The 18,709-nt window shown below is 39.4% G+C and overlaps 1 protein-coding gene and 1 long non-coding RNA gene across 2 annotated transcripts in view; one reads left to right on the forward strand and one right to left on the reverse strand.

Moving 5' to 3' along the window:
• Window positions 1-16,385, forward strand: part of LOC102046531 (vitellogenin-1-like) — a 43,359-nt gene extending 26,974 nt beyond the window's left edge. The window contains exons 21-35 of the mRNA XM_055724333.1: window positions 925-1,144; window positions 2,028-2,197; window positions 2,824-3,774; window positions 3,858-3,914; window positions 4,770-4,994; window positions 6,048-6,254; window positions 7,297-7,439; window positions 7,949-8,087; window positions 9,293-9,428; window positions 10,122-10,308; window positions 10,733-10,830; window positions 11,412-11,506; window positions 11,612-11,771; window positions 12,967-13,128; window positions 16,068-16,385. Coding sequence (XP_055580308.1) covers window positions 925-1,144; window positions 2,028-2,197; window positions 2,824-3,774; window positions 3,858-3,914; window positions 4,770-4,994; window positions 6,048-6,254; window positions 7,297-7,439; window positions 7,949-8,087; window positions 9,293-9,428; window positions 10,122-10,308; window positions 10,733-10,830; window positions 11,412-11,506; window positions 11,612-11,771; window positions 12,967-13,128; window positions 16,068-16,186 — 3,069 coding nt within the window. The 3' untranslated portion in view covers window positions 16,187-16,385. The remainder of the gene's footprint in view (window positions 1-924; window positions 1,145-2,027; window positions 2,198-2,823; window positions 3,775-3,857; window positions 3,915-4,769; window positions 4,995-6,047; window positions 6,255-7,296; window positions 7,440-7,948; window positions 8,088-9,292; window positions 9,429-10,121; window positions 10,309-10,732; window positions 10,831-11,411; window positions 11,507-11,611; window positions 11,772-12,966; window positions 13,129-16,067) is intronic.
• The window catches only part of LOC129737166 (uncharacterized), a 102,630-nt gene that overhangs the window by 13,569 nt on the left and 70,352 nt on the right, over window positions 1-18,709 (reverse strand). The gene's annotated exons all lie outside the window — the stretch shown is intronic.

Raw genomic sequence — 18,709 nt, forward strand, 5'->3', positions numbered from 1 at the left:
GTGAGAGCAGTTTCCAATGTCCTGGAACAAGCAAAGTTGTTCTGCTTTGTGCCTCTGTGCTGCCCTTCCTGAAAATTCAGTATTCTGCAGTTATTCTTAAATGAACAGCAACTGAAAAGTGGCAGTAACTGGAGCATTTCCCAGTTTCATTAGAGTTTCCTTTGGAAAGAAAATATTACTATTAAAATTCCAGTTTTTCAGTGGGGTTCACACAAGTTTGGAATCTTGTGAAACATGATAAACTGAGTAAAAAATTAATTGCAGACCTGTATTACATGTGAAATGAAAGCTTATGATTACGTGTCTTTAGCTATTTGCTTCGTTGCTCTGGGAAATCGTACTTTTCATTTCATGGATTTGATTCCAATTTTAATTAATTTTAATTTGTTCTTCTGCAAGCGTTGCTTAGCACATGTAAATTACATAGTTTTGAGTGGAAATTTCTAACATCTGATATGCTTTGACCATCTAGTCTATATAGTCTCACATTCATGTCAGACCTCAACAGAGACAGAATTTTCATGGACATAGACGAAGGGGCTGTTGTTCGACCCAATGAAAAATCAAAGGAAAGAACTCTAGCCAGTCTAGAGCACATTCAGATTTATCAAGAACATGTTAACACTGTTTAATACTCCAAGAAAACAAAGTTAATTATTCAGAATTAATTTGTGATATAATTTTCCATTCTTATAGCCTGAAGCTCTTTTTACCCTGGATAGTCTAATCAAGCCATTTAGCTGATAATTTTGTCCAATTGAAAACTAAGTTGTCCTATGTCATGCCCTTGTCTTGCTATTTCAAATAAACTGTTTGATTTTTTCCTGCAGAATACATATAACTGTTGCCAAAACAGGACTCATAACATGCAAGTATTCCTCTTACTGTTGGCCATTTTAACTTGACATGTGTATTATCTAATAGGGCAGACAGGCTGCAGATGACGTTTCATCAGGAAATGCCTTTTCCTTTGGACAGTCTTCTTCCCAAAAAGAGCCATTTGTTCAGTCCATGTGCTCCAATGCAAGTACATTCGGGGTTCAAGTGTGCGTTGAGAGGAAAAGCATACATGCAGCATTTATCAAAAATGTGCCTCTTTATTACCTAGTTGGAGAGCACACCCTAAGAGTGAGCTTCAAGCCAGGTAAATACAACTGTGCACAAAAAAGAAAGTAATTGGCGGGTGGGTAGGGGCGTGTGTATATACATGTATATATTTGTATATGTTCATATATATCTTTTGTATCTTAAGTACCACTAAAACTACCATTAGACCTACCAGCCCTGCCAGTACCAGCAACAGACTATGCTTGTAGCAGGAATCCTTTTCTCCCACACTCATCCGAGCAGCGATTTCCCAGCTCTCCCAGCAATGCCACTCGGCATGGTCAGCGTCACGCGGAGCTGATCTGTGCCGGCAGAGCATGTCTGATGCATCCTGAATCATTGGATTTGGGATGCAAGCACAGAGCAATTGGACATGGGCAACAGATCTGATGCAGTGTCCTGTAGCTACACTCTAAAAACCCAGACTCTTAAAGGGAATTATGGATTAACCCTGCTAGGATCTAGTCCTTAATGTCTTAATCCATGATCATAGGAAGTAAAAGCACAGCAGGCCACCGAGTCTAGGTCTCCTAAGTGTCAGACTAATGGCCTAACCATCGGGCCATTCTTTACAATTCAGGAGTTGAGCCTCAGTTCACTCTCTGATGCCTAATTCACTATCCCACAGTGTTATCTAGTTAAGCAATCCAATTCATGTGACTTAAATCTGCTGATCATTCTGTTTATTGACTTGAAAAGAATCTAGTATCATGCTAATATTTTAGAATTTGGTTATTGCCAGTATGTGCTTTAGCTGTTACAGAATTTTTTTTAGCGCAGTTGCTCAATACCAAAATAATCAATAAGCATTTTTATTTCCATTTGGGGAGGAATGGCTAAATAAATCACAGGAAAAATTGGCTTATTCTGTCATTCAGTTGCTAATAATAACAGTAATACTAATTTTCATGCAATTTCAGTTTACACAGAGGCACCTATTGAAAAAATACAAGTCACAATTCAAGCAGGAGACCAAGCTCCTACGAAAGTGGTACGTTTAGTAACATTTGAAGATCCAGAGGCACAAGTGTCTTCCAACAAAGGAGTAGTTAAAAGAGTGAAGAAAATCCTTGATGATACTGATGGCCAGGTACTGCTGCAAAAATCCATTTCTCAATTTGTGGGAGACGTTGCACAAAGCTTAATTATTTATATTTCTCTTACTAAGTACCTTCCTTTGTTTAGATAGTATATAAAATAGGATGATAAAGACAGGCTTTTGGGTACACAAGTCTTTCTGTGTGTCTTTGGTTTGCATTCATCTCTTCTCCAGCTCAAGGACATGAGAAAGAGCAGATTTTGCAGGTTTTTCTGAAAATGTCTCGTAAGACACAAAATAGCTGTTGTGTGCCCAAAAGATAGTCTGTTCTTTCTGGCTATTACAACTGTAGCAAAAAAGTATGACACCTACCTACACAACTTGCCCTGAGATAGCCACAGCACTATTACCAACATTACATTTAATTGTATGATCAACAATTTCTACACATGTTCAATATCACAAAAGTGTTCGGGGTATTGTTCTACATATGTGTGGGTTTAATACATTTTTATTAATTTGCCTTATTGTGATGTATTGCAAGAATGCTATCAGGCCTGCAGCTTGTCTTCTAAGGCAGCACAGAGATTCATAGCTCTCTGTATCTGATTTTACTTACAGCCTTCTGCAGGAACACAGAAAAATAATTTTGTTTTTCCAATGGTACCATTGACTAGGGGACGAGAAAATCCAGAAGTTCATCCTCCAGTGCCAGCAGCACCAGTGGAACTTCCGAAAGTACAACGAGCAGCACCTCCAGCAGCGACTCTGACAACAGAGCATCAGAGGGAGGCACCAAGATAAATCTGAAAGCAAGACTGACCAAAGCCAAAGGAAAGAAATTCTACCCCTTTGGGGACAGCAGTGGTAGCAGCAGCAGTGGTAGCAGCAAAAGCAGCAGTGGTAGCAGCAGCAGTGGTAGCAGCAAAAGCAGCAGTAGTAGCAGCAAAAGCAGCAGTAGTAGCAGCAAAAGCAGCAGTAGCAGCGGTAGTAGCAGCAAAAGCAGCAGTAGTAGCAGCAAAAGCAGCAAAAGCAGCAGTAGTAGCAGCAAAAGCAGCAAAAGCAGCAGTAGTAGCAGCAAAAGCAGCAGTAGCAGCGGTAGTAGCAGCAAAAGCAGCAGTAGCAGCGGTAGTAGCAGCAAAAGCAGCGGTAGTAGCAGCAAAAGCAGCAGTAGTAGCAGCAAAAGCAGCAGTAGCAGCGGTAGTAGCAGCAAAAGCAGCAGTAGCAGCAAAAGCAGCAGTAGCAGCGGTAGTAGCAGCAAAAGCAGCAGTAGCAGCGGTAGTAGTAGTGGTAGTAGTAGTCCTAAGAGCAGCAGTGGCAGCACAGGGAACAGCAACAGCAGCAGCAGCAACAGCAGTAGCAAAGCATCTGGTATAAAGCATAAGGCTAAGAAGCAGTCCAAGACCACACAATTTCCACATGCCAGTGCTGCTGAAGGAAAGACAAGTGGCCGTGAGCAGAAGCCTAAAACACAGAGTAGCAGCAGAAGTACCAGCAGTGGCACCAGCAGCAGCAGTGAAAGCACTGGTGCTTCCCATCGCCACAGCAAATATGACAAACAAGCTGAGACAAAACACGTTAAGTCCCAGTTTAACAGTCATGGTAGTTACGACGTTTCTACAAAATGGGTAAAATTTTCTAATGCTTTGACTTCTGCTAGGATGTGATCCTTACTGAGCTGTAGGTAACAACTTATTTTGGAATTTTGCAGGAATATCACCTTCCAAAAGTATATCGGCTCCGCTTCAGGTCTGCTCGCATCCGTTGGGTAGGTCCCTAATTCAAGTGCACATTCCCATGGTGGCTACAGTTGATATGATCAGGCATGTTACTGAAGGGCTCACTTTGGTTCCTTTCACTTGAGCATTCCATACTGTCTGCTGTCAACACTGACGATGGCCAAAATAACCAGATTTTTTATGAAGATACTGACTGTTACACTACATCCTTCTGTTGTTGCAGCACTTGGAATCCTCAGATTTGGGTCAGAACTCCTTTGGGCTAGGTGCTGTACAATGCAGCTAAAGCTAAGTTAACAAAGACCGTGGGGGAATTACAAAACAGCAGGATCTTCCAATGGGAATAGCTGTGTCCACATTTTTTAGGCAATCATGGCAAAATCATCAGGTATGTAGATTGTATCAGAAACCAGGTTCAGCATGCATTATGGCACAGTGGTGTTTTAAGTAGCTATCAGAAGGATGATAATATAGTGGCTTTTGTAGGTGCTACTTGTAAAGTTATTATGCATCCTGCTGTAAAAGAGGAAGATGATATACAGGGGTTTTAATTACATTGCAATCTCTTTTTTTTTTTATTTTCCCCTAAAAAAATGGACATGTTTGACCACTTCTTAAGTGTCATTTTCCCTAACATTAGAGCTGGACAATGTGATGTTGCCATTTGCAATCACTGTCTACACAAGCCTTCCTATCAGCAGAGAGGTCCAGGTGGATCCGAGGCACGTTCCTACCCAATATGTTTCATGTCTGCACATGATAACTAAAATAACGGTAGATATGTCTAAGTCTGTGCATTCCCTATAGAGGGAGGCAGACAGCTCTACGCTGTAAAACTAGAGGTCACTTCTTGGCTAGCTTTTTAACTTATTTTTGTTTCATAGCATCCAGATCGGGAGATATCAAGCACCTCATCGTCATCTTCCTCTGAACTGGGAAGCAGCCACAGCAACAGCAGCAGCAGTGGCAGCAGGAGCAGTCGCCCGAGTGGCAGCAGCAGCAGCAGCAGCCACCGCCATGGAGAAGATGCTGGCCGCAGCTCAAGGAGAAGCCACACGAGCGGAGAGGTCAGCGTCCACCACAGCCATGGTTCCAGCCTCACGCGTGAGGTACGACTGCGTGGCACGAAGGAGCAGCCGGGCTTTGCGTGCCGCTGGGCAGGAGCTGTAGAGGCGCTGGCGCTCGGACCAGCTGAGGGGCCGGGCTCAGTGAGCACGCTGCCAGTCACGTCTGTACATTGAAAGTCAAAGTCTGTTGAGACATTTTCCCCCCGTGAAAACATTTTTTCCAAACTCCCTTGGTTTTGAGGTTTTTGTTTGCAGGTTTCTTGGGTTATATTTTCCTTCATTTCCAAAGGTGTTTGCAATAAGTGAAAGCCTGGATTTGGAAATTATAAAAATGGAAGGGAATGGAGTTGTAAGTTAAAGGGGAAAGAATTTTCTTTTTCCTATGAAAGCCCAAAATGCAAAATAAATTGCATTAAGATAAAAATGGGGAGGAAACAAGTAAGTTTTATTTAAAGATTTTTTTTAACTTAAGTCTGATTATTTTTAGATGTAGACCTGAGGTTATGACTGCATGCAGCGTCTAACTAAAATCAGAGTCTGCATGGTCATAACTGATTGCTAAATGTAAAGTCCCATTAAGCACATATCATCTTTATCTTTATTACACACTTAGCATTCTATAATTGTACTAAGTACAATTCTATAAAATAGAATAAATAGCTCTGCAAATGTAGGTAATGTCTATGGGAACTCTGCCACTAAGAAGGATTTGAAAATAATCAATTGGTTTGAAGGAGCTGTAGCATAGTAAAATATGTTGTGAAGGAAGCTATCTAGTGTATATTGTAGGCAGCTATTTAAAAGATTTTAAAAATGAACAAAATCTTACTACTTCCATAAAGATAGTTTGGAAGAGTCTTGGAATCCCTCCTGTCAAAACAATCGTGTCTTTGAAAATTCCTGGTGGTAATGAAATAATCAAGATTCCAGCCAGATTTATCATTAAATATTGGGGATATAGAAATACGATCTGCAAACTAAACTGATGAAGGACGAGGGCTGCTTCCTACTATCAGTGCACATACACCGGACTGTAGGCTCTCCAGTGAACACACAGAAGTACTTAAGCACAGATGGTTGGGGGTTGTTTTTCAGCGCAACTTCCTGGGAGATGTAATTCCACCTGGCGTTACGATTGTGGCACAGGCAGTAAGGAGTGACAACAGAAATCAAGGTTATCAAGCTACAGCATATGTTCGTTCTGATGCTGCCAAAGTTGATGTGCAACTAGTTGTGGTTCAGCTGGCTGAAACCAATTGGAAAGCGTGTGCTGATGCTGTAGTACTGCCTCTGAAAGCACAGGTAAGCTTCGCCCCCAGAGACATCTAAAAAGCCCGGAGTTTTTTGAATAAGCACAGAGCACCTGCTGACTGGGAGAACTAAACAGGAAAACATACATATTTTGAAATGTTTCATGAAGTTTGTGAAATTTCAGAAAATGTTCCTATCTTTCAGTATTCTTCTGAATGAAACAAATAAAAATAAAAATCAGCCACTTCAAAATCTGGCAAAAAAAGATATTGACTTTCAAGATACATCAAAATATGACCAGCAGAAGTATAACAAATGTTTGAAAAATTGACTTCTTCATTACTACCTATTTATAATTTGCTGTACTGTCAGTTTGCTTGTCTGGTAATCTGGCTGTTTTTCTCTATATAATTCTTTTCAGAAGACTCGTAACCCAAATGCATTTGAAATGTTTTATTTCTTAGGAATTATATGAAAAGAAAAGGTGGGTAATGGGTTGATGCCTGAGAGAGCATCGTAAATGACAGAACAGGTCTTGTCTTTTTTTTTTTCACATCTCCCTGTGCTGCACTTTTAATGCAAGATATCTTTGCGTAACAATTTAGAAACCTCTGCTTTTCAGAGCTGCAATTAACAAAATCAGCATGATATTTCAGTATTGGAAGGGGGAGGGGGTGTTCAAGCCAAGAGGTATTGGTGAAGGCTAAAAACAATTATTGTGCAGTCATCTTCTAGGAAAAAAATACATATTGATTATGAAGTTACCGAGTCTAACGAAATCTCAGGAAATTATGACAAACCTGATGTTTCAGGGGCTGCTTTGAGACAGGAACATGTACCAGTAGTTCTGTACAGCCTAGCAGCCTAGCAAGCTTTTCTTCTGTTATGCCTCAGATTTTTCCGGATGTAGTCAAAATTTCTCTGTGAGCATTATTGATAGAAAAAAAAAAAAAAAAAGAAAGAAAAAGACTAGGAAACATTAAAAATCAATGTGAAGTTTCAGGAAAGAAGAAAAACTTGCATTTTTAAATGGTCAAGTGTGTTTCTATGATTCTTTCCTGAAATTTGGGTGACTGTTTCCCTGTTTGTAAAGGCCAGGCTAAGGTGGGGCAAGGAGTGCCGGGACTACAGGATAGCAGCTGTGGCTACCACAGGCCAACTGGCAAGGAAGCCGGCCGTGCAGCTGAAGGTGCAATGGGGAAGTCTTCCATCCTGGATAAAAAAGACAAGCACAGCGTATGTTATTTGTTCTTTCCAAAGTTGTTCTTTTGCCTTTCTTATAGAATCACTGAAAGGAATGGATGAGATTTTTCAATCCAAATATGTTTGTGGGTTTTTTGGATGCAAAATACAAGTTCAGTGGCGTGAAAGTATTTTGTAAATGTGTTCTACTTTCTCCACATATTTCATAATAAAAGATATCCCCCAAATATTTAAAAAACTTTACATGTTTCATTTCACTTTCCATATTAAATGATTTGGTATTTCAGTTCAAAATACCTCCTTTTCGTTTTGAAATATTCTTCTATTCGGTCCCAAAAAATATCCAGTTCAAATGAGAAAAATAAAGCAAATGTGTTTCCTCTGGGTAAAATCAACCCTTTAATTTGACCCAAAGTATTATTTCTTTGACTTTTCAGTTCTTCCATTGTTTCCCTGATTTTTTCAGTACTGCCAGTAGTCCTCATCCTCCCATGTCTGCTTTTGCTCATGTACCCGATTTTGTCACATCTTGTTATCTCTAGACTCATGCAATACGTTCCTGGTGCAGCACTCGTATTGGGCTTCTCAGAAGCACATCGGAGAAATCCATCTCATGAATTTATAGTAAGGGCAGCTGCAACATCTCCACGAACAATTGATACAGTAATTAAAGCTCCTGGGGTATGTGTCAATTTTTATTTTCTTTTTCCTTACCTTGAATGGAATTTCAACTAATAACATTTTGATACTTAATGTAAAAAAAAAAAAAAAAAAAAAAAAAGCAAAACATTATTCCCTTTTAGAGAAGCTGCTTTATTCCTGACTGTATTATATGGATCTTGAAATAAATACAGGAGTACTTTTGATTTTGTGCTGCTTTGGTGCAATGCAGCAGTAAGTTGAAAATCAGACTCGGTAGTCAAATGCTGCCTTTCCACGCTGAGAACAGCAGTTAGGCCCAAATTGTCTGAAGTATGACTGCTCCTCACTCACAACTTTGTTCATTTTTCCCAGCGTGACTAGTTCTGTGGGACGTATACGGGTCTCAGAGCAGGTAATGGAGGCCTTGAGACCACCTTGCACTCTATTGCAACCACGTACAGCATCTATCTGCGCTGGCGCATGGGTGTCTCACATCTGCAGTAACTGTGCTTGATGAGATAGGTGCGAGCAAGTTAGGACAGCCACAAATACAACGCTGCTTTAACCAAACTGGAGCGGTTAGTTACACTCTCAGAGCAGTCTGCACAGGCTGGATCTGCAGAATCCCACTGATTAATTGGTCCTTGTCCAACAAATCCCTATGCACCGCTTTGAAAAATTTCCCCTATGGATCTCTGGCAAATTAATAACAGCTAGCTTTTCATACACAGAGAAATTAGTGTGTCTTTAACCTTCTGTGGTGTTTCAGCATTGCAGGATCTTTAATATATGATAATGAAGAAGTAGGCACACTAGGCATTAATTTGATTCTCTTGGTAAATGTAATTTGTAGCTACAGTGAGGGATCCTACCCCAATGCTCATCATGCCAGTTTTCAGCCTGTAATGGATGCTGTTCAATTTTCCAAACGCATCCATCAACTTAGTTACTTGCTACTTTATTTTTTAAGAAGTCACTTAATTATCACTTCATATATGTCATTTACTTTCCAATGTCCTTAATTTCTCAAAAAGTCAGTAAGTATGACTAGAAGAGAAGACAATGATTCCTCAAAAAAGCTTAAGGTTTTGGTGCATCCTGGAGAGACAAATACAACTGCAATTGTATAAATGCATCTTCAAGGTATTATTTTTTTTAAGATAAGAGTCTTTTTTTGTTTGCAGTCACATATTGAGCAATATAGTTCAATTTATCATAATGTATTTTCATTTCTGCTTTTTCAGGTAACACTTTACTATCAGGCACTCCGAATGCCATTCACTCTGCCCTTAGGCCCATCTCCACCTTACGAGACTCGAGATATCACTGCCTGGAACTTATTTCCTGAAATAGCTTCACAAATAGCACAAGAAGATCAATGTAAATATTACTTATATGCTTTTCTCATGAATAAGCAATGTTTGTAGATCCGTTCTCTGCCATGACTGGGACTTGCCTTTCCTTGTAGTGGTCTTACAGGGAGGCATAGCGTCTCTAACCCTGCTTTCTCAACAGCTTGTTCCTTCACTTAGAAGCATATTTGTTGGCAGGTGAATGAAGAGACTTCAAACTGATGTAAATATTCAGAGTTCAGGAATTGCTCCTGTCTGCAGGGACTAGAGGTTGTCTTTTGACCCCCACATAAAGATGCCATCTCTGCATTGAGAGGCATCAGAGAATGGGTACAAGACAGATCATGTATTTTCTGGCCAGTTAATTTTCTTCAAAAAGGATTCATGCGAGTCTTAGATGGTTGGTGTCTAGCATTTCTGTGGGAAATGTGAACTACTTCTTATCATGGTCAGTTACTGGTTTTAGTTTCTCAAGAATATGGTACATTTTAGTTCCTGTTTGCTCGACCGTGTAAGCAAAACCAATACAAGTATGGTCTATATCTGGTAGTTACTCTGTAGTGCTATCCTGTCCTTACAGACTCTGGCAGCATTGAAAGCTTCTGCCAAGGAGATGATAAGTTTCTTTCCTGTTTGTGGGGTAGTTCAATCTTTCAAAACTTTGCAGGAACAGGTATGCCATTGTCACATCTACCATTTCTTTTCTGGTTTTGTTTTGCAGCCACATGTGAAGTCAGAGAGGGAGATTTCAAAACATTTGATCGTGTGAGCCATACATATTCTTTCAATAAAAGCTGCAACCTGATAGTGGTCCAGGACTGTACTGAACACCCAAAATTCATCATTACTACAAGAAAGGTTGATTCTCAGTCTTTCTCAAGAGAGGTTCACATAAATACCACTTCAGCGTAAGTGTGGTTCATCCTGAGGGCTCAGGAATTATGTATAAAGTTTCAGGGAGTTAGTCTGGGGATGGGAGATGTCTAACTCCTAGGTGAAAGTGGTTTTCAATTGGATATTTGAGGCAAAACAGGGTTTCCAGAAGGAATCTTCATCTGAGACTCTTTGGTTTAGTTACTCATGTCTTCAGTTTCACAGCCAGTATTTTCTGATAAGATGCTCATTAAGTCCCCACACTGTCTTTTCTTTAAAGGTTGGCTCTCAAAATTCAAAGTTCCAATTAATTTTGCACTTCAGAAAGAAAACAGCTCATTCATTCATTCAAAAATCAGATATTCAGATTGGTTCTCTGTTAGATTTAGTCACAAATATCTTTACTTTTCACACTTTAAATTAACCACTGGTTTCTTCCTTTTTTTTTTTTTTCTGAAGGAACATTGCAATCTCTCCTGCCAGAAATTCATCTCCCCTTGTGACGTGCAATGAAGAACCAGTTCTATCACAAAGTGGAGTTTCTAAGTATGAGAAAGGTAAGCTGAGATACCCACTTTTCAAGGGCTAACATGGAAACTAAATATCTTTAAGATTTTTCTATAAATTCCACAGAAAAATCTCAATGTAAAGAAACCACGAGTGGGATTAATGCAAAGAAAAAAACAGAGACTTTACTTTCTTCAGATTTGTATTGACTTAACTCCTGTTTTTGTACAGTATATGTATATACCCTTATTTCCTCCAGTATAACTGACAGGTTATATATATATATATATATATACACAGAATGTCGAGGTTGGTGATTGTTTAGAAAAAAAAGTTCTTGTAGTCACAGTTAGATGCTTTGGTTCAGATACTTAGCTGGAGCCCCACCAACGTCATAATATTTTCAAGATTTAGCAGACTGGATACAAAATTCAGTTTCAACTATAGGGAACAGAAATAGAATATTTTCACAAATAAAGAGATAATTTCTTCTATTTTTGCTTTCTCTCTCCACAAAAAAAAAAAATAATCAACTGTAGCAGCAAAATTACTGTGAAGGAAAATTTGTTACGGTTGCATTATGGTGTATTTTGTGCTACTCATCACCTTACAATTCATCATCTTTTTACAGACAATGTTAAAATTTCCAAAAGTGGAACAACAGTTGTTGTGGAAGTTCCAACACACGGACTGAAGAATGTGACCTTTGATGGTGTGGTCCTTAAGGTATTGGGCTGGCTTTCAAGGTTACTGCTTTCTTTCTGTTTAGTACCTTGGCAATGTAACAGACCAACACTTCAGTATTCACCACAAATACGTGCTATTTTACAGGTTACTGTTGCTTCATGGATGAGAGGAAAGACCTGTGGAGTTTGTGGAAATAATGACAGAGAAAAGCACAATGAACTCCTAATGCCAAATCATAAGCTGGCACAGAGCTGTTCTGCTTTTGTTCATTCATGGGTACTGCTAGAAGAAACCTGCTCTGGTGGTGAGTAGATCTGAAAACACTTTATGCTGGGGGAAAATACAATTTCACTTTTCCTCTGCCAATAGCTAGAAAACATTTTTATTTTTTTTAAATCAGCCAATATCTTTTATTTAGAAAAGACAATAACAATATATACCCATTTTAACTTCATTAACCACTGGCTGTTTAAAACACTGCCTGCGAAAATAGAGAGTACATGCTACGGCAAAAGTCTTTGCCTTATGTGTAGTTCAATGTTAAATAATTGATTCTACTATAATTTGTTACACTGTGTAGCTTGTTAGGCAAAATCAGGCCTAATCTTGCTCCTGCTGAAAGAAGTGTGATTTTCACCACTGAATCAAAGAAGTTTCAGCTGTTGTCTGCAGACTCGATTGATTAAAATAAGTTGCAGACTATGAATGCAGTGTCAGGTCTTAAGTTTATGTAAGTTTTCAGAGTACACAAAATTTTGTTTTTGTTCTGTGCAATCTAAGGGTGCAATCTCAAGGAAATATTTAGAAATCCTGCTACAGTAAAAGAGCTTCCTCTCACACAGAGCTGGAAAAATAATGATGGTCTCCCATAATATCAATACAGTTTTGTTCTGTAGGTCTCCATTTACCTTGGACCTGAGATAACTTTTCTGAAGTTAATGGTTCTTTTCTCCTTGACTTCAGTGGTAGCAGAATTGTACTTATCTGTGTGTCAGGAAACGGAGTCATAGCTGGGATCCTGTTAAGTTTCATTATACCTTTCTAGTGAGATAATTGCAGCATTATAAAAATCATCCAATACAAAAATTATCCTTGATGTTATTATATAAATGCTGCCTTTTTTTTTTATCCATTCACTACAGTTGACATTTTTCCTAATGCAATGAAGTAGCCATTGTGCTTGCCATATCTATTCTTAATAGCTTTCAGACATGAGAGGTTATTTTCTGTGTATTATGTAGTTCTAAAAAACTGGGTATACATTATTCCATTTGGGTTATATTGTGCAATTAGATTTTAAAAACAGCTCCCCTTTCAGACTCTTTCCTCTATCCCCCAACTTATTATCATCCTATCTCGATAACCTTGCTACTGCGAAAATGGTTTGTCAGGCAACTCTGTTTTAATAAAAGCTGAAGAGAAAATATAGACCTTTATTATTGCAAGGATCGATTGGGATTTATTTCTACAATTTTAACTACCTTTCCTTTTCCTCTTAGGGTGCAAACTGCAGCGCAGTTACGTGAAGCTGAATCGAAATCCTACTGTTGATGGAGAGGAATCTACGTGCTACTCTGTTGACCCAGTACTGAAATGTATGAAAGAGTGTACTCCAATCGAAAAAACTTCGGTTAAGGTTGGCTTCCACTGTTTCCCAAAAGGTACGATATTTTTCTCTCTCTGTGTCACGTACTGTAGGAGTTCTGTCAGAGCACTTGAAAGAACAAAACACAGCACAGCCACGCGCAGACCTGTATTCCTCTGGCTCCTCTCTGAGCTGCTGTTTTTAATCCCCTTAGTATTTGCTCTAACCACTGACAGTACTGGCCAGCTAAAAGCTAGTTTAGACGATGGCAGGTAGCATCATCTGAGGAAAAAATTTGAGGTGGTAAAAGGGGCAGCAGTGATCAATAAATTTTTTTTCACATTTTCAGGATCTTCATAAATTTGAGATAAGCAACACTGAGTCCTTTTATGCTCATTACAGCCTGCAATTTTGTGTGGACCAGGGCAAGCAAGGCAATTGAAAGTCAGTCAAGTAGTGTGACATGACTGCTGTGATTAGGCTGCCACACTATGCCACTGTGCAATACATCAGCAAAAAACACACTGCTGAAATGTTCTCTAGATTATTCCAAACATGGTTTTGTTTTGAAGGTACTTTTACACACACACACTCATGCCCCAGATGCCAGGCCTTCTTCTCCTTTCCCTTACACTAATTTGTCATGGATGCGATGCGTTGTCTAACACAGGTCCAGGCTGAAGTTGTATAAGCAAGGGAGTATAATCCAGCGTGGAACCTACAGATATTTCTGGTGCATTCCTTCCTAAATCTTTTAATGAATTACACAGTACATATACACCTTAGAGGGAAACCTACCATTAGGGAGTATCTACTGAAGTGGTCTCTTCTCAGTGTTAACCATTGTTGGCCAAATGCATTGTTAGCTGGGATAATCCAGAGTAGTTTCACTGAAGACAACGGACCCCTGTGTTGAGTAATACTGGAGAGGAACAGAGTCTTTTATGTCCAATTTTGAACAACATCTGTGTAGAACTTTGCACTTTGCTCATGTTATTAATATCTGCAATGTGCTGAATCAGCCCATAAAAGCAATGAGTATCTCTGTAATAGTCAACTATCTACAATAGCCTATTCAACAAGTAGCACAAAGAGAGTGCTAATAGTTTTCTGACAGCTCCCTGAGATGTGAATAGATGCATCCTTTTATGAAAAGAAAAACCCACCCTCAACAAAAAAAAACTTCCCAAATCTTGTCATATCCATGTTTCACAGATTTCTTTTGTGTGTCCAAGTCTCTGTCTCTGAAATGTCATCACCCCAGGCCACTCACTGCCTCAGAATATTAAGCTATAATAAAGCTGTCTCATTCTCTCACAAAAATGTGTGAGAAAAGAGGAAAATCATAAAAAAAGATATGTTAGTTGTCGCAGCTAGTGCTGCTTTTACAGCAACTGCAGGCTTCTCTGGTTCATTTACTGAACCAGAGACTGAGAAGTCTGCTAGCAGCACTCCTAATCAAGGACTTTTTTTATTTCTTTATCCTGAGGAGGAGGAGGAAGGAAAAGGTTGCCACGTGTGGTTTTTTAGCAAGACAATTGCTTTTCCTCAGGCTAAGGATCAATAGAAATATAAGGCCAGCCTTTAAAAACTATTCTTTTTCTTTCTTTGTTCGATAACTTGGAGAAGCAATAGAAACAAAATCCTCATCTTTCTCAGGCTGAGAACCTGTATTTGCATATACCAGACAAAGACCTTTTCTCCCCTCTTTGTATGAGAGCTCAGACCTGATAGCCTGCTGTTTCAAAAGAGAGGGACCCCATCCCTGTCACCAATGTAGCAAGGATAAAATGAAGTACAAGGAAGCAGAATTTCCCCTGTTGTCCTCAAATCAGTGAGACTGTAGTCTTAGGAACTTGACTAAGGCAGACATCACTCCAAGTTTAAGTCCACATATTGGTTTACATTTCAAACACGCCACAAGCCCTGACCACCGAGATCGCAGTTACTCAGCGACAACCCAGTTTGCCTAAGGAACTACCACCTACATGTGATCAGGCCCACAGTGTGTCCGAGGGTAAAGAGACATAACAAAAATTAATGTATTTCAAAAACAGACCTCAAACATTTTATAACATTTCTCATTTTGCAGTCTGAAAATACATATTTTTTAAAAGCATCTCCAGCATCTTTCTGGGAAATATTTATTAACCAGTTTATTATGCAAAACATGTGCTTCAGGTTGGACAGTAATATAGCCAAGGAGAGTGTTAGCATTTCAGGAGATAAGTGACTGATACAACCTGAACCCACACAGCAGTCTCCAGCTTTCCCTGTGATGAGAGATGGCAGGTTATAAATGTATTGTCCAACTCGGGGATAAAACAAATGGAGGTAAAATTATGAAAGCTTTACCCATTCTCATTATACAAACTTAATCTAAACGGATATCCTAATATTCTTGCAGATGCAATAATAAACCTCCAACTAGCTAAGAATATTTATTGGGAAGATGAATATCATTATTCCGTTTAGATTATTTCAGCATTAAGGGATATGGCTTATTCAAGCTGCTGTTGATAAAGCAGTGTGGTAAGGTTAATAGTGCAACTGACAATGCTCTGCCAGATTTCACAATATATGGGAAACTTTAATTAGAAGTTTATGAACCTCTGAAAATTCTCCAAAGGGCTTATCCTTCTGAATGAACTTCGGCAAATAGTCAGCTGAAATACGCAGTGATATAGAGCGCTAACATAAAAAGAGATTGCCGATGTGTATTGGTACGTGGTGGTCTTACACTGGTGGTGGCTACCTCCAGCACTTTTACAGCCTCCTGCCTGTTGTCTTTGTGCTTCATGAAATGTTACTCATTTTGGTTTTAGGGAAGTATTATAGTAATTATACCATGGATGAAAATCCTGCTCCAAGTCAGTGAGTCAGTTAGATGTCAGTTGTGGGGGCAGGATTTCATTCTTTACTTGATGAGGGAGTTGGCAGCCATCAAAACAGTATTTCCTTGAAATGTGTTAATTTGCTTGATGCTAGTTAACAATGGCTTCACTCTTCTGACAGATACTGCTGCAAGCCTGCTGGAATGGCAGAGGAGCAGGGATAAGAGATCTGCATCTGAGGATGTTGTGGAGTCTGTGGATGCTGACATTGATTGTACCTGCACTGGTGACTGTAGTTAAGCTAAATGCTTTAGTGTTGTGCTATAGACATACTATACAAATAATTGAATAGCTGGACAGATAAGAAGGGAACATAATAGCTGTAGCAAAATATTAAGAAAGGTGCTTGAAGAAAATAAGCCTACTGCATTGCATCCAAAGTCAAATGCGTTATGTACAGTCTGCACTGCTTAATAAATATGTTGTGCATTAAATAAGTATTCATGTGCTCTCTCTCTTTATTTTTCCCAATCAACAAAACAGTCAGACCAACTGTAATATTATCCAGATATGCTGCTTCCTTTTATCTGAAATATAATTACAACAGTCCTCTCTTAAAATTATGTTCACTAGGTGATGAAAGGAAAACATGATTACGGCTACTGCTAACATTCCATTGTGCAAAGAAGTTCATATTTAGCATACTAAAGAAACAGTAAACATTTGTTTTCTTTCATGTTTTCTGGTAAAGAGCAAAGTCTGTTCTTGGAACCATTCTGCAAAAAAATACATTTTACTCCCAGCAAGACCATTAGCCTTAGTACATTCTACAAAAGAATGAATTGGACTGCTAGACTCCCACTGTAGCTTTCCAGAGAGCTATAGTGTGTGACACAGTCCCCATTTTCATTTGAATTTCAATGGATCTGCTGTTGCATCATAAACTAAAAGTATGAATAGGAACTTTCTCTTTTTGGTTTACCATCTCCTATTGTGTATCTATGAAAATGACGGCTTCAAAAACTTCAGGGAACAGTAATACATCAGGTAGCATTCCAAATACTCCAAAAAAAGTAATATAGAAAAACATTTAAGATCCAATGTAAGCATTGGGAAGCTAAAATACAGCACAAGCAGGACAGTTAGACTGTGTTTAACCAGCGGAGTGTCAGTCAGCTGGCTTTCACTAGGCCTATGCAGAAAGGCAATTCCCTCCTACCCCAGGGGGGACCAGGGATAGGTGACACCTTCAAACTCAGAGCAACAACACAGTATCTCTTCACCTTGTGCACAAATCAGCCAGGCAGTGAGCCACGATATATTTTCCATAACAAGCAATAGCAGCCAGCATGCCCTTCCAGGAGAAGCCTTAGCATGGACAAGGTGCTGTCAGGAAACTGTCATTAAAGAAAATACTTTTCTTTCTAACTAAAAACTGAGCTATCAGAAAGACAATTGAAGACTAAATAGCTGAACAATTACAATTACAGAACAGCATTTCTCAGTGCTCTTCCTTCAAGAGCAGACACGAATAATGTATAGTACTCCTCTCGCTCTCTCAAGCTGCAGCTTGCCACCTTGAACTTGAAATTAGAAAAGACCCAGCTTTTCTCAGTGTACTGCACTTCCTTACTTCATTACTTCCAGAAGAAGGTAAGCCATTATGAGTTTGCTCACACCAGGGCTCGGTAGACTGAGCCCTGCTACCTGCCTCTCTCCTGAAGATAACCTACAGACGGAAAAAGGGAGGTACCTGCCTCTTTCCCTTCCCCCAGCCTTAATTTAGTCTGTAACACTGTGTTTGAGAACCTTCATGTGTACTGGGTGTATATACAGATAGCCAGCACTTTATTCAACAGCTTTTCTTTACGCAAGTACGTTCAAACTAAGACCAGTAATGTGAGTTCTCGCACTGTTTCAATTTGTAATAAAGCAGTCACAAATCCCCTCTACAAATGCCGTGTTTTGCTAACTCATGAGAAGTGCTACACTGCAAAAAGAGTAACCCCAAACAAGAGGGGAAATGAAGAATACTGCATCCGCTTTCCTTAAAAAGCACACTAATATTACACCTGGAGAGCCCTTTTCTTCCTGCTATTGTTTTCACTGTGGCTTATGGGAGGTTTGCCATTGACTTTCGTAGGATCAGACTGTCATCTTTAATCCAACACCTTTCCTTTTTAATCCACTTGTTTACAAAAGAGAAACTTTTGACAGTCAACCACTTCAGATAAGACAAGGGTAGTGAAGAGGTGTAGTGAGAGAAGAAAAATGAGCTTTCATGCTCAACTACTATAGCAGGAATTCAGTAACAGCAAAAAGCCATTAGTAAGAGAAGTAATTCTGCTCGCAGTAAAACACAGTCATCTACACGGAAGCATGACACTAATTAACAATGATCAAGCTGGGATGTACAGTACCAAAAAAATACAAGCAGCTCATAAAGGCAAACGCCTTCTCCCAGAAACAATTTACAGACTGTTAAAGTCATTGGAAAAAAACTGGAAGGCAAAGACTGATCAGCAATCCTATATTAGTTTATCCTACAATGATGATACGTAATAATACACACTGTACGGTGGTAAAAAGTAATAAGCATGCCAGGCCAGGCCTGTCCCTGCTAAAGCCCAGCTTTGGATCCTGCACCAGCATCTCTGGCTCCCCAGTTAAAGGGAGCCCCAGAACAGAACGTCTCTTTCTGCTAAACTGTTGTGGCTAGGAAAAAGTATCCTGCCAGTCCTGAAATCACACGTGTGCCTTTCCGCTAGCAAAAGCTCCTCTGTTGGCACTTTCCACTGGTTGTGGCGGTCATGGGCAATAACG

The sequence above is a fragment of the Falco cherrug genome, chromosome 12 (genome assembly GCF_023634085.1).
Source record: "Falco cherrug isolate bFalChe1 chromosome 12, bFalChe1.pri, whole genome shotgun sequence".
NCBI classification, from domain to species: Eukaryota; Metazoa; Chordata; class Aves; order Falconiformes; family Falconidae; genus Falco; species Falco cherrug.